Source organism: Camellia sinensis, chromosome 5 (assembly GCF_055761805.1).
Source record: "Camellia sinensis isolate YWXY chromosome 5, ASM5576180v1, whole genome shotgun sequence".
NCBI lineage: Eukaryota > Viridiplantae > Streptophyta > Magnoliopsida > Ericales > Theaceae > Camellia > Camellia sinensis.
This window is the reverse complement of record NC_138965.1, coordinates 86,312,216-86,323,108: the sequence shown is the minus strand read 5'-3', so window position 1 is coordinate 86,323,108 and position 10,893 is coordinate 86,312,216. Positions and strand designations below refer to the sequence as shown.

The 10,893-nt window shown below is 35.8% G+C and overlaps 1 protein-coding gene across 1 annotated transcript; it reads left to right on the top strand.

Annotated features, from left to right (window-relative positions):
* The first annotated feature begins 7,155 nt into the window (after positions 1–7,155).
* LOC114305388 (hypothetical protein At1g04090-like) lies at positions 7,156–9,296 on the top strand. Its single transcript, XM_028250466.2, has 2 exons — positions 7,156–7,433; positions 7,642–9,296. The coding sequence occupies exons 1-2, from the start codon at positions 7,316–7,318 to the stop codon at positions 9,189–9,191; spliced, it is 1,668 nt and encodes a 555-aa protein (XP_028106267.2). The 5' UTR covers positions 7,156–7,315; the 3' UTR covers positions 9,192–9,296.
* The last annotated feature ends 1,597 nt before the right edge of the window (positions 9,297–10,893 follow it).

Below are 10,893 nucleotides of genomic sequence, written 5' to 3'. Positions count from 1 at the left end.
CTACGCGGAGTAAGTTCAGGCGGTCTACAGATGTTTTCTACAAGCTAAGTAGTTTGTCAATGTTATCCTATTTTCTATTTACAAAAAACAAAGCATGCTACAATGACATATAGGTTGAGCAATCTGACAAAAAATTCAAAAGTGGATGGCCCATTACTCAATCCTATAAAAAAAATATGGGGCATAACAATAGTGAAGGGAAGCAGCATATCATGTCTCAAAGTTATTAGCTTTTAAAAGATAAGGACAATATTTATTGATAATTTAGTAGAAACACCATGCATATATTTACTGTAAAGAAGTTATGCAAACTAGACAAGTAGGGATGAGTTGTTGCCTTATTTGTGTTTATATCTGTTTAATGTAGAAAGATCTGTTTATGTTTTTGTTTCGGTTTGCGAATTGAAGGCCTTATAGGCATCCGGTTCAGAAATTGACTTGATTTATGCGTTAATTAAAATTTTTAGAATTTTACGGTAGGTTTAATTGAAATTCGATTCGGAACGAAATAATTAGAATAATTACTGTTCATTTGATTAGTGGTAAGCCTAATTAATTAGTCCATTAATCAAGCCTATATAAGTCTTATATATGCACCTCAACTCACTTTTCTTCACCATTTTTGTTGATACCAACCGTGAGAGAAAGAAAGGAAAGATTAGAGCCAAATTTTGAAGAGAATTGAGGTCAAGTTAGCAACTACTAGAGAAATTGAAGGGAATTGGTGAGATTAAGCAAGAGATCACTAGAATTTTGGGAATTGTGGACCCTAGGTAAGGAATCAACCCTTAAGCTTTACGTTACACTTGCTTAAGGAACTAAGAAAATTAAGTGAATCAATGCATGAATTAAGCTAATGAACTAGAAGAGAAAAACAAATCATGCATGCATGTTCATTTGATCATAATTGGAATTATTTTAAAGAGAATTCTCACATGTATGTTAGTATCTTGGTTTTGTTCAAGGAATTCAACATGTTTTGGACCTAAACATCTCATTTGATCATAATTTGGAAACTTGGAGCTCAAATCATATCATGCACGTCATGTTCAAGTTGTGTTTTCACATTTCAAGCTTGATTTTGTATAATTGCATATTATTGGGCCTTGATTTTTGCAAAATAATGTTGAATTCACCATGTTTTCCAAGTTTATAAGAGTTTCCTGAAACAAGAAACCAGAATTTGCAGGTTTGGGGTTGAATTTGAAGCTTGGAAGCAAATCTGGAAATTTCAGAATTCTACTTCCACGCTCGAGCGACAGATCCTGCACTCGAGCGACCACCTTTATTTTGTACATCCGCCCGAGCGACCAAAAGTCCGCTCGAGTGTAAAATGCATGCTCCCAAAAGTTTGCATGTTTTGCAGGCCACTCGAGCGACAAAAGTTGCGCTCAAGCGAGCTCATGTTTCTTATGCTCAAGCGAGCGTCCAGCGGGAAAATCAAGTAACCAGCACTTTTGCAAAAGTTTACAGACCGCTCGAGAGAAAAAAGTTGCGCTCGAGCGACCACTCATATTTTGCATATTTGCTCGAGCGTAGGAAGTTGCGCTTGAGCGGAACCCCTATTTTCAGCAAATTTCGTAACGTGTTTTCAAATGCATTTTTTGCATCCTCATTCCATCTTACGCATTCCTAGACCAAGATTAAGACACCATAATGAGGATAAGAAGTAGAAACACACCAAGATTAGAAGGGATTACATTAATGTTTCCGGATGTTTAATTCAGTATATGTTCGTTCTGTAACTATACAGGTCACGCGCTACAAGATGCCTGATTGGCCCGTACTGTCTTTTACCTTGGAGCCATCTGTTAATTGTGAGTAATAACTTTATAAAGCTATGTTCAATTTATGAGTATTTCCTGAATGATATAAGACGATTTTTTTTCTAAAATATTATTTTCTGTATGAATGAATGGTTGTCCAAAAATTCTGAAATGTATTTGTGGCATTCTTTACTTCAGATGACATCTGTTATCTGTTCTGTTACGTCCCTTCATGGGTCAACCGTACGTCTCATGAGCCAAATGTTATGGATCCTTATGTATACGTCCCATTTATGGGCCAACTGTACGTCTCATGAGCCTATTGTACCGTCGCCGTGCGCGTGAGTCAATTGTATGCCTTTATGGTCGTCCCTTTATGGGTCAACTGTTTTTGTTAGTGCTAATGAATGTACCACATATGATTAACTGCAAATTCTGATTACGAGTATGAATCTGAATCTGTTTCTGCTATGAACTCTGATTTCTTCACAGGATTATGAATCTATTTCTATTAACTACTGAATTCTGTTTTCCGTCACTGTTATGGACAACATTCATTAAAACCCTTTACTTTGTTATTATTCATTGGACTCCAGCCCATTATTTTTATTATGTATGTAGGTGATCAGGCACGTGACCAGGCCCAGAGTTGATGGCCTAAGATTTCGTTTTGTTAGCCACCCTTTGTGCCTTCCATGGAGGTTCCGGATTAAGTCAAGTTTAGTGGCTACGTTTTTTTTTTTTTTTTTTTTGTGAATGTATAAGACTTGTTTCTTTTGATTTACAGATAAGTTTTTTGTTTGTATGTACATGGAGTGACGTGTAAATATTGTATCTTTTGATGTCACTTGTATGTTTATAAAAGTTTAAAATTATTTTGTCCCATGTATGTCTGCACAGCTCGATGGACGTTGTATTTTGCATATTTGCTTCCGCAGCCCCTTATTATATGTTATTCTGTTCAGAGGCCTTTGGTGATCTAAGGATTATTGGTCGATTACAATGCTAAACCTATATGGGCGGGTTTGAGTCGTGACACCAACCATCTGACAAATGACTTGACTAATCTTCAACAATTTCAGCCTTATCAAGCTCAAGAATAGGTTCAAGTTGGTAATGGTTCCTTTTTACCAATCAGTCACATAGGTAAAGGTCTCTTGCCAATTCCACATTACTCTTTTCAGCTCTCAAATCTTCTTTATGTTCCTACCATCTCTTCAAATCTCTTATCTGTGCATCAACTTACCAAAGATCATAATTGTCTTGTTATTTTTTGTGCTAATACTTTTGTCATTCAGGACAAATGCACGAACAAGGTTCTGCATAGAGGTGTTAATGTCAATGGCCTCTACCAGTTCATTCTATCTTCTGAGCTATTCTTTCCCCAAGTTTTTCAGTTTAGCACTACTGCTCCTGTGTCTGATATGCTTTGGCATCACAGATTAGGCCATTCTTCTTCTCTAAAGCTTCATCATATGGCTGCTCTTTTACCAAATAAAATTTCATTGAATAAGGACTTGTCTTGTATTGATTGTAATGTGTCTAAAGTTCATAGGCTTCCTTTCAAATTGTCTAATACTTTTGTTAATTGTCCATTTTTCTTGGTTCATAGTGATGTGTAGGGTCCTTTCACAATGGCTAATGCCCCATTTGGTTTCTATATTTTGTTTGTGGATGATTATAGTAGATTCACTTGGGCTTATCCTTTGAATTTCAAGAGTGAGGTGTATGATAAATTACTTGTATTCAAAGCATATATTGAAACTCAGCTTTAGACTTCTCTTAAGATCCTTAGGACTGATTGTGGTACTGAATTTGTTAATAAAAGAATTGATACTTTGTTGTCTTTTCATGGCATTGTTCATCAAAGTAGTTGTCCCCATACTCAGGCTCAAAATGGCATAACTGAACGTAAACATAGACATCTTACTGAAACTGCTATAGCCTGCTTCATCACTCTTCTGTTCCTATTACTTTTTGGTTTGATGTTGTTGCCACAACTGGCTTCCTTATTAACAGAATGTCCTCTAGTGTTTTACATCACAAGACTCCTTTTGAAATGTTGTTCCATACCTTACCTGATTTTTCCTTTTTTAAAGTGTTTGGCTACCGATGTTTTCCTTGGTTAAAGCCTTATACTAATCACAAGCTGGAACCTAAATCCATTTTTTGTGTTTTCTTGGGCTATTATCCTACCATTAAGGGTTATAGGGGTCTTGATCCTATTTCTAGAAAAGTCTACATTTCTAGGCATGTAGTCTTTAATGAATCTTGTTTTCCTTTCTCTCAATAGTCCTTAGTTCCTTCTTCTTCTCCTTCAGATTTGTCTGCTCATACTTCCTTTTTTCTGGCCTTCTTCACCCATTTCTTCATTTGTGCTTCCTCCTAGGCCTTCTTCTTCTTTTGTCCCATCCCCTTCTGTGCCATCTTCTTCTTCTCCTCATGCTCATGCTTCTCTTGTTCAGCACATTCCTATTTCTTCTATTACCATTGACTTACCTCATCATTCTCTTCCTTCTTTTGTATCTAACATACACCTCATGCTTACTAGATTCAAACACAAACTCCCCAAGCGTCTTATTGTTACTGCCTCTCTTCTTGACATTGAACCTACATCTGTTCAGGTTGCTCTGTGTGGCTTTGAGCCAAGAAGGAAGAATATCAGGCTCTTAAACAACAAGGCACTTGAGACCTTGTTGATCTTCCACCTCATCAGATTGCCATTGGGTGCAAGTGAGTTTTTCACATTAAACGAAATTCCAATGGTACTATTACTCGTTATAAGGCTAGATTGGTGGCAAAAGGATTTTTTGCAACATGAAGGAATTGATTTTCAGGAGACTTTTAGCCCAGTGGCTAAACAACCCACCATCAGAATATTCTTGAGTATTGCTCTTCAATTTCAATGGCCTATCAAACAGTTTGATATTTCCAATGCCTTTCTTCATGGCATTCTTCAAGAAGAGGTCTATATGCTTCGGCCTGTAGGATTTGTGCAATCTCCTACTCATGTCTGCAAACTCAATAAGGCTTTATATGGTCTCAAACAAGCTCCTAGGGCTTGGTACTCTACTTTTTTAACCTTCTTGCTCTCTCAGGCCTTCACCAATAGTCTTTCTGATACTTCTCTCCTTATCAAGAACACTTCTACTAGCCTCACCATCCTCTTAGTGTATGTTGATGATATTTTACTAACTGGCAGTGATTCTACCCTAGTTGCTCAACTTCTTCAGAAGATGCGCAAGGCTTTTTCCATGAAAGAGCTTGGTTCCCTTTCTTATTTTTTGGGCATTTCAGTTCTTACACATGAGCATGGTTATTTCTTATCTCAAGACAAGTATGCAACTGCATTATTGCACAAAGCAAGTTTGCAAGATTGCAAACCATGCTCTTCTCCTATGGTTGTTAAAACAGTGCCTTCTGTATCTGATTCTCTGCCATTTTCTCAGCTTTCTCTGTATAGGAGTTTAGTAGGTGGTATGCAATATTTGACTATCACTAGACCTGATCTCTCATTTGCTGTCAATTAGGTTTGTCAATTTAAGCATCTTCCCACTAATGCTCATTTTCAAGAAGTCAAGAGGCTTCTTAGATATGTTAAGGGGACTTTGTCTCATGGCCTCTATTTCACTCCTAGTCATTTTTCTCTACCTGCTTTTTCAAACTCCAATTGGGCCAGTGACAATCTTGATCGAAAATCTACCTCTGGTTATTGTGTTTATCTTGGATCAAACTTGATTTCCTAGTTAGCTAAAAAGCAAGCTACAGTCTTTCAGTCGTCCACTGAAGCTGAATATTGAGCCTTAGCTCATGCCACAGCTAAGCTCACTTGGCTTCAACAGTTGCTCAAGGATTTCTGTATTTCTTCTCATGATATTCCTGGTATCTGGTGTGATAGTTTGTCAGCCATGGCTTTAGCATCCAATCCTATGTTTCATTCTCGATCCAAGCACATCGAAATCGATTGCCATTTTATTCGAGAAAAAGTGGTTCCCAAGTAGGTTGAGCTCAAATATGTTCCCACAGTTGATCAGGTGGCTGATCTCTTTACCAAACCCCTTTCTCCTTCTCGGTTTCATTATCTTCGTGCCAAGCTATTAGTGCTTCCTTGCCCTATCAGCTTGAGGTGAGATGAAGGAGTTACAGTTATCCCACCATCACCATCTCACAACAAACCTGAGCTGCAGCCATCATCATCTCACAGCACACCTAAGCTGCAGCCTTTTGCCTATTATAGCTTGTTCATCACAGGCTTGTAATAATAGTGTTAAGATGGCGTGCTACAATGGAATTAGTTGTGGTGGTTAGATAGTTTGTTATATAGTTGGTTAGACTAAACATGAGTTGGGCTGGTCAAAGAGAGTTAGTTAGGATTAGATATTTTGTATAGATTTGATATTTTGTTTACTGTATAAATACAAGTGTAAGCTACAGTTTTCAAGAAGATGAAGAGTTATATGATTCTCAATATATGTATTAATTGGGCGTTATTTTTTTATTAAATGTCAAGCCCTAGGTCTAATAGAGGATTTTAGTGATTTTCCCTTATAAATAGATGAGGATGCCTCTTATATTGTAGAGAGAGTTATAATTGTATTTTATTCATAATAAAAACTATAGCAGCCAAGGTTGTAGCACTATTTTAGAGTGAATCATGTAAATCTAATTTTCATGTCTGTTTGTGATTGTTTTAATTCGTTTTAACTTTTTTATTTATTATTTTGTATCTCACCAATTATGATTAGGAATTGTCGATTTCCTAATATATCGGTCTATTTTGGATCAATTACTTACAGCTTTCTAAATGGAACGTGAATTCCAACCTACTCATGATTCAGCTTTTCTATGAAGGAAAAATGTGAAACTTAAATTTTACTTCATTTGAAGTGACCCATGACAAATAATTAGAATTAAAACTGACATTGTGATTCAAAACCATAAAATAATTATCCTATATTGGGAAATCACACAAAGATTTGTTTGATGCAACTTTTCTTAAGTTGAAGGTTGATAATTAAAAAGTGAAAATACAAATTCCTCTCTAACTTTTAAATTATCAACTTTTTTCAAATTATTTGAGCTATTTCTATTTCATGAATTCTAAACAAAAATTACACTCAACAAATTGATACAGACACTTGAAATAATAATAAATAAATAAAACCTTAACTAGCATTATAAATTCTATTAATTGTCAAAAGTATAAGAGTAATATTAAGAATTTCAAATATTTTACCAGAGCGTAAACAACAAAATTAGCTACTTACCAAAGCTTAGTTTACAAGGTAAGTTCTCCTACCCCCATAAGCAAACAAGATCAAGGTTTGAAAGCTTTGCATATAACTAATTGCTCATATATATATATATATATATATATATAATGCCCTGCACGTTACATCCATCAAAGTGTTGGCATGGCCTTGTATTCTTTTTAAAGTGATATTCACATTTATCAACACTCTCATTAGAAGAATATACGTCTTACCCAACCTTATTTCCTTGTACTTCTCACCTTAGTCTTTATTTGAAAGACTGATTAACAATGGGCAATGGGCAATGTTCTGAATCCATTTTCTTGTCCACTACACTTCTGCAAGAAAACTAAGAAACCGATGCCAATCCAAACCATGTTCAAGCTTCCTTCTCCATTGCCCACGTGGCCACCCGGTACTTCTCTCTCACCACTTTCATCTGTTGGATTGATTACCTGGTCTACAAATATTAGTACTCAGAAAATATATATATATATATATATGTATACAAATGTTCAGAAATATATTGATCAGATTCATTCTGAACAAATTTCTACATATTTTTCTCTTGAATACACAGCATTTCTGCAAATAAAACAATCCGTTTTTTGTTTCAATCGTAGGTGAAAGTTTTGCAAGAGGAACCATTGATCTAGGAGGAATAGAAGTGTGTGAAATATCATCTTTCACCAAAGTTTGGGCAACCCATGAAGGCGGACCGGACAATCTTGGTGCCACATTTTTTGAGCCATCCCCAATACCTGATGGATTCTTCATGCTTGGTTGCTATGGCCAACCCAACAACGCACCTCTTTTTGGATGGGTTCTGGCTGCAAAGGATGTCACAAATGACCCATCCGGTGAAATTCTAAAGCAACCAATTGACTACACTCTTTATTGGAGTAGTGAGTCTCTGAAAATTAAGCAAGATGGCAATGGCTATATATGGCTACCAACACCACCTGATGGATACAAAGCTATCGGTCACGTTGTCACTAGTTCACCTGAGAAACCTTCCCTTGACAAAATCCGGTGTGTTCGCGCTGATTTCACTGATGTATGTGAGAATGACTCATGGATTTGGGGACAAGATAACCAAAATTTCTATGCATATGGTCTTAGACCAACTAGTAGAGGGATTCAAGCTCTAGGTGTCCCTACTGGCACATTTATAGCTCAAAATGGTGGTGGGGCATCACTTTCTCTATCCTGTTTGAAGAATGTGAAAGCTAATCTGTGTTGCATGCCCATTCAAAGCCAAATTCAAGCATTGGTTCAAGCTTACTCTCCATGGATTTACCTTCATCCTGATGAACAATACCTTCCCTCCTCAGTGAGTTGGTATTTCAAACATGGTGCCCTGTTATATAAGAAAGGGGAAGAATCCAAACCTGTTTTGATTGAACCCACCGGCTCAAACCTCCCCCAAGGTGATTCAAATGATGGTTCCTATTGGCTTGACCTCCCAACAGATAAAGCAGCCAAAGAACAAGTCAAGAAAGGCAATTTACAAGATGCAGGAGTTTATTTACACATAAAACCCATGTTTGGAGCAACATTCACTGACATTGCCATATGGGTTTTCTATCCATTTAATGGGCCAGCCAGGGCTAAAGTTGAGTTCATTAATATTTCCTTAGGTAAAATAGGTGAACATGTTGGTGATTGGGAACACGTAACCCTAAGGGTAAGCAATTTTAATGGAGAGCTAAAAAGTGTGTATTTCTCAGAACACAATGGAGGTAGATGGGTTAGTGCACCAGAGCTTGAGTTCCAAGGTGGTAACAAACCAGTGACATATGCATCATTGCACGGCCATGCTTTTTATTCAAAACCTGGACTTGTGCTTCAAGGGAGTGATGGGATAGGCATTAGGAATGACACTGCCAAGAGTAAAATGGTGATGAATACTGGGGAGAGGTTTTTGGAGGTGGCGGCGGAGTACTTGGGATCGGAAATTGTTGAACCACCATGGTTGAACTATGCTAGGGAATGGGGTCCCAAAATTGAGTATGATATTGAAGTTGAGATCAAGATGGTGGAGAAGTTGTTGCCTGGAAAGCTAAAAAAAATGTTTGACAAGTTCATTAGAAGTCTACCTAGTGAAGTGTTGGGTGAGGAAGGGCCTACTGGCCCCAAAATGAAAAATAATTGGAGCGGAGACGAAAATTAATTGAAGCTCCCTTCATCTCAAATTGTTAGTGGATTATAATTTGAAATTTCTTTTAGTTTTAATTCCCTTCAATTTTTCACATTCTATCAATGTAATTCAATTGGTAACATTGTTAAAAAAAGTAGGCAAAAATAATGATTCATTAAAAATAAATAAATAAATAATTTTAAATTAGATGATAATCTCTCAATTACTTTGAGGAGAATTTATGGATATTTTACCTTCAGTTTCAGTCCAAAAACTAAACTGACGTTATCAAAATTGACATAATGTGAAAAATTTAAAGATAAAATTGATGAAATTAGAATTATAAAAATCAAATTGATACAAAAGACAAATTACACAGACTACATGTATAATTTGCATAAAATAATGTCTTACAAATGATTATGAATATATTTAAAGGTGAGAAATAGTTGGCAATGTTGGAAATCAATATAATTTTTTTTTCTTCTAAATTTGTGTGCACTTAATGTATTTCCCACTAAAAAGTTGAAACTCTTAAAATAGACTATCGTAGTAACACAAATACCGGAATACAAAAAACACAACAAAAAAAAAAGGACTATTTGGTATCGTTCTAGTCTTTTGTTTTGTTAAAAATAAAAAATAAAAAATAAAAACTGCTTCAAAAATAAATAAATAATTTTTTTTTTAAATGAAAACATAAAAAGAATTAAAAAAAATCTCAGAAAGCTCTTTTTAAATTAAAAAAAAAAAACTCACAGAACCTGGCTAAATATTGAAACTTTGGCCATTACGAAATTTTTTGCCCTATTGTTTTCTTTTGATGGAGTATGCAGAAATTGGAGAAGTCCAAAAAGAAGAGAATGAGAGTGTGTTCTCAATACAGAAGGCTTGTGTGGTTTTTGTATAATGGAATTTGATGGAGAAGTTGGAACTCCAGAAAAATCGGATGGAGAAAGGATGAGAAATACTAGGCTTCACTTCATTTTTCTTCCAAAGGGTTGATTGTTTGAGATTCAATTTTATACAGTTGTCCTGTAAAGCAGCCCTTGTCTTATGGACAACCAATTAAATAGTGATAACTCAATATAATTGTAGGCCTTTTGCCTACATATATAAACCCCCTCATCTAATCCCTTCCCTCCCTTTCTTTAATTCCCAATGGCCACTGACTACCACAGCCACCTTTCTCACCCACCCTCTATCTCCATCTCTATACACCATTACTATCACAATCTCATCTCGCCCCTACAGGATAGTGAGATGATCAGTTAGAAATCGCTAATTACCAAAGGCCTAGCTTGACAAATCACAAAGGTCTAAGATGTGTATAGATATAGGGTTCAACAGTGAAATTTCATCATTAATCCATTAAGTCCATGGAGCAGTACATAAACAATATGAAATAAACATACAGACTTTATTGCTTACCTTTTATATAATCTACATTATGTACATAGAAAAAAGAAAAGTACAACATTCACATCATAGGTACAAAACCTTACTACAAAAACTTGTTCTCCAAAATGTCAAAAACATCAAAAGATAAAAGGGAAAAGGAAAAGGAAAAGACTCTTCAAACGGGTCCAAGACCTCTGTCAATGCTCGTCTTCCAGATCACCACATATATACAAGAATGAGCCAAGTTCAGTAAATAATATTGTTAGACTTACTTATTTTGATAATTTATTTAATTATGTTTTAATTTATTTGAAAGAGAAAAATATAATCCAAA

Bases quoted from the DNA above. Each gene is read 5' to 3' on its own strand.
- LOC114305388 (XM_028250466.2), top strand. From the start codon at position 7,316: ATGGGCAATGTTCTGAATCCATTTTCTTGTCCACTACACTTCTGCAAG. The intron at 7,434-7,641 runs GTACTTCTCTCT...TTTCAATCGTAG, and splicing joins ATTGCCCACGTGGCCACCCG to GTGAAAGTTTTGCAAGAGGA.